Source organism: Morone saxatilis, unplaced genomic scaffold (genome assembly GCF_004916995.1).
Source record: "Morone saxatilis isolate NCDOM2014 unplaced genomic scaffold, NCSU_SB_2.0 Contig24, whole genome shotgun sequence".
In the NCBI taxonomy this organism is placed as follows: Eukaryota; Metazoa; Chordata; class Actinopteri; family Moronidae; genus Morone; species Morone saxatilis.
In genome coordinates, this window is record NW_023339807.1 from 10068012 (window position 1) to 10072779 (window position 4768).

The 4768-nt window shown below is 40.8% G+C and overlaps 1 protein-coding gene across 1 annotated transcript in view; it reads left to right on the forward strand.

Annotated features, from left to right (window-relative positions):
• Window positions 1–375: 375 nt before the first annotated feature.
• The window catches only part of slc6a3 (solute carrier family 6 member 3), a 14931-nt gene continuing 10538 nt past the window's right edge, over window positions 376–4768 (forward strand). Inside the window, exons 1-3 of the mRNA XM_035672395.1 lie at window positions 376–462; window positions 900–1110; window positions 2318–2449. Coding sequence (XP_035528288.1) covers window positions 376–462; window positions 900–1110; window positions 2318–2449 — 430 coding nt within the window. The remainder of the gene's footprint in view (window positions 463–899; window positions 1111–2317; window positions 2450–4768) is intronic.

Consider the following 4768-nt stretch of genomic DNA (forward strand, 5'->3'; position numbering starts at 1 on the left):
CCACACCCTCAGCCTGGATCCTAGCACTCTCTGTTGCTTTTCTCCCTCTCCACTCTAAAGCTTGAAATTAATTAAAATATATAATTCCGTCCTTACAGTTTCATCAACATTTTTATAAAACACCATCATTTTTCATGTTTATTTGCTTTCCTTTTTTTTAAGGTTTTTTTGTTTTAATTTTTATTGCAGAATTTTTTTCTCTGACTGTTGTAATGAACCCTGTAACTTTTGCAGTGCTAACCCAATTTCCCAGACGGGGAATAATAAAGTTCCATCTTGTGTTTTTCTTAATCTGCACTCAAGGCTCTCGAGCTGCACCCTCCTTCCTCTTCTACAACCACCAGCGTTTCGCTCCTGAAGGCTGTGCACCCCTCCATGCTGACGGAGAGAGTCCCTGTTGGCCTGATGTCCTCAGTTGTAGCCCCAGAAAAGCCCACCTCCAACACCATGGGCCCCAAAGAGGTCAGTGCAGATTAGACAGTAGACACAATTGTAGTGGATTAATGGCACGCAGTTCAATCTGATCAAGAAAAACTGGATCACTGTACGGTGCAAGTGCCTTAATTAAGTGCATTTCTCTCTGACTTGGTCTGTTTATGCACACCCACTTAAAATTGAGTGGTTGCCATAATGGTGACGAAAGCCACATTTTCTGGAAGTTAAAATGTGCTTAATTTGCACCATTTACAATTCACATAATTACTCCCTATAAGTATTAAAAGTATTACTCTCATTATGGTGCATGAAGCACTGATGAAATGAGGGTGACTGTCACTGTCTGTCATGTGTGGGAAGTGAGAGACTAATAACGAGGAAGAGACTTTAGTGACTAAAAGAGACCCATTAAATCACATTTACCTGCTTGTACATGTAAATGTTATCTGTCTGCTCTATTTTAGGTGGAGCTGATCCTGGTGAAGGAGCAGAATGGGGTTCAGTTCACCTCGACCACCTTAGTGGCTCCAACCCCTACTCAGACCCACCCCAGTGGGGAGGAGGAGAGGGAGACCTGGGGGAAGAAAATCGACTTCCTCCTGTCTGTGATCGGGTTCGCCGTGGACCTCGCCAATGTCTGGAGATTCCCCTACCTTTGCTATAAGAATGGAGGAGGTGAGATGGGTTAAAGGAGGGAGGGGAAGTCATGTCTAAAGGGTCCCCTACCAGAGTAAGAACGTGAAAGAAGGAGGTGTACTTCATGTGAGAGAATAAGATCATCCCCCTCTCCTATGAGAGCACTGAAGAAAGGAATTGAAGGGTTGATGGTGAAAATATATTGAAATATAGAAAGAAAGGAGAGAAAAACACTTGTATACTGTATATTTTCACCTGCGTGTACTGCATGCGCGTGCATGCACAGATTATTTGCCCATGTATGCAGATTTGCGTGTGCATGTGAGTGTGTTTTAGCTCCTTGTTCTCGCTGGTTGTTGTTTGAGATTTTTTTTAAGCCTTTACAGAGATCAAAATAGGGGAAAAACCACCACAGCTGCTCCGAATAGATTAGCTCTAACAATCACTGCCACTAATTACGGCTGTTTAACATAGAGCTCTCATTATGTTTAAGAGCTGTAAATGATACTGTAGCCATAGTCAGGGCTGACTGTATGTCCCCAAATTCTACATAATGTCATAACTGTATTTAGGGGAAATATTGAGGCAATTAACCAAAATTATATAATATTTTTACATTATTTTGGGGGGTATTTTATGCCTTTATTTGATAGCTGACAGATAGAGGGATGACAAAAAATCTGAAGGTAGAGACATGAGAAACGACATGCAACAAAGGTTCAACGGCCAGATGCAAACCAGGGATGATGTGATTTGTGGTTGTCGTCTTAACCCCTAAGCCATTGTGATGCCCCAAACCCCAACTATTGTTGATAATCACTATATTCCCTCCTCTGTGACGGTACCAGCACTATGAAATCCAATCATTTGTGGCAGATTATAATATTTCCATAAACCTTGCATCGGCTGTTACACATAATCTAAAAAAGGACCTGGCCAATTTCACAGAGGATGTTTTACAGGGTGTAGTAATGCAAAGAAAGGTGACTCCCCTCCTGCTTGGAGTTTCTCCTCAGTGGGTTACTCTGCATACACCATGAGAGAATGAAACCAATTAAAACATTTTATATGGGTGGGGCATCAACTGATGAATGTTGTCACCCGTTTTTAGTAGGTTCGGTTTGCATAATTATGCTCAAAATTAAACATTTATGTCTAGTTTAACTAACAATATCACTATAAGTACTAATCAATTACAAATTCAAAGATGAAGTCTTACCTTTCTCTGTGTTCTCTGTGTGTGCAGGTGCATTCCTGGTGCCATACCTGTTCTTCATGGTGATAGCAGGCATGCCTCTCTTCTACATGGAGCTGGCTCTGGGACAGTATAACAGAGAGGGGGCAGCAGGGGTCTGGAAGATCTGCCCCATATTTAAAGGTAGGAAGTAACACGACATACTACAGACACATATTCAGATATGCAGACAGACAGACACATGCCCACACTGGAGGAAGTACGCATGGAAATTACCCTTTGTTGACACCTGCATGTCTCACAGAAATGCTTGCACATGTGTATTAAATCTGTTTGTCATGGTATGTCCGTCGGCCTACATGCCTGTCTGTCTGATATACCCTCTCTAATATTTACATGTCTTTCTGTCTGCTTGTCTGCCCACATGCCTGTCTGTCCACATGCCAGTCTCTTTTGTCTGCTTGTCTCTGCGTTGAGCAGCGACAGGCATTGTTTATCCTCCCTAGAACATCAGGTTCTGTTGGCACTCAGATGGAAAGCAAATGAAAATTGGGCTTTTAGACATTTGTCCTGATTGTCCAAATCCTTCTGTCAAGTAGTGGCGTGGAAACACTGGCTGACACTCTCTAGGGGTACTTTTCAACACATCGATAAGCAAAGCGCATTTGAGGAGAATGCCATCCGAACATGCACTAATGGGGGAAACAAACATTAAGAACAATTTGTGTTTTTGAGGCAAAGTCAGTGTTGAAAATATAATAACACACTTTGCTTGGTTCAACTTTGTATGCAGTTTACAAGCTTGTGACGTGTGTGTATTTATCCATCTCTGACTTTGCACAGTATGTCCTGCTCTGATATCAATTTGTTTGAAATTTTCATTATTTAAAAAAAAGTTATCGTTGCACCTAAATCCATATTTAACACCTCACTATGAATCCAAAGATGCAACAGAAATACAACCTCAAATACCATTATTACCAGCAGACCATCTGTTGCTTCACAGTATGATGCCATACCGCTGTCTTTTGTTACATCATGTCCTTGTTGGTCTGAAGGTGGCCCACAGTGTGTACGTGTTCCTTTGTGTTTTTCTGCGTGTGTCTCTGAGCGTGTGCCTCCTGTGTGTGAACACGCGCCGTTTGTCAGGGACCACACACTGAGTAGGTTGACGTTCTAATCACACGCTTCACTCTCTCTCTGTCTCTCAGTGGGGGGATAACAGTAATTATTCAAATACACACATACACATGCCCATATTGACAGTAATTATTCTGATCAACAAGCTGGTTTCCTCTCAGGATCAATGCGTTTGAAGAAAAATGACTGAGAAAGGGAGACGGAGGGAGATGGAGAGATAACATGGCTGCATGTGGCGCTAATAAGAGGCATTGCTCCTTGGACAAATATCACATCCACATTACAAAGGAATCGATAAGGCATAGTTGTGGTCATGCTTCTTAGCAAAGGTTAACAATTAAATTCAGCCTTAGAAGAGTGGACATTGTTTCAGATTTATAGAAAGGGCAGATGTGTTGATAATTAAGGCGTGAAGAGGATCTTCAGAAGTTGTAGTGATTTCTGTGAGACCGCAGGCATGTATCATAGGCTACTGTACTCATACTGAGCAAGAGATTGTGCTTCATGGTGGTTGAATGTCAGAGTGCCACTGTTTAGTAAAGCAATGCATACGGTTGGAACTGTTTTTCACCTGATTCACAATCTTTTTAAACATTCTTGCAATTTAAAGACAAGTGAGAGTGCATATATACCTGAGATCAGCACATCACTGTAAGTGTGAAAATGTGACTGTGATGTCAGTCACCACCCAAGAGAAGTCAGAGGTTTGGTCCCTTAAGCAAGACAATAATCTGATCTGCTGCATTCACTAAAACAAGTTATACAATAATAATTTGGTATGCTTTTTTAATTGTGTTTTATGTGCATCCTCTCACCTGGACATATTCACTGGTGGAAAAAAGTATTCTGCCAGAAGTATTATACTTTGTCTGCCAGAACATCCTCCCTTTGACTCATTTATTATATTATATTATTAGTGTTACTGAGGTACCAGTGTATGTGTTTTAACTTCTTTATATGCAGATTGATAGTGTAGCACAGTACTGTAGGACATGAAAAGCCCAAAGGGTCAAAAGATAAAGAGTCATGGCTTGTGGGACATAAATTTGTATTCATGTATTCATATTTTGACTTTTCTCTAAATTTATTTAGTTAAACATTGGATAAGTTTACCCTTTTGGGCCATAAAAGTTATTTAAATGTTTTTCCACATGCCTTTTATGCCTTTGTCTGATGACTGACAGTATGAAGATTAAGATAAAAAAGAAGATTAGTAGAAAGATGAAATTCAGAGACAGAAAGAGAGATGTAGAATGACACCCAGGAAAGGTCCCTGGCCAGCCACTGCTTTTTTGGAATGGGTTATGAGGCAAAAAGATTGGGAACCACTGGTTCAGCCTTTAACAATGCATTATATTGCAT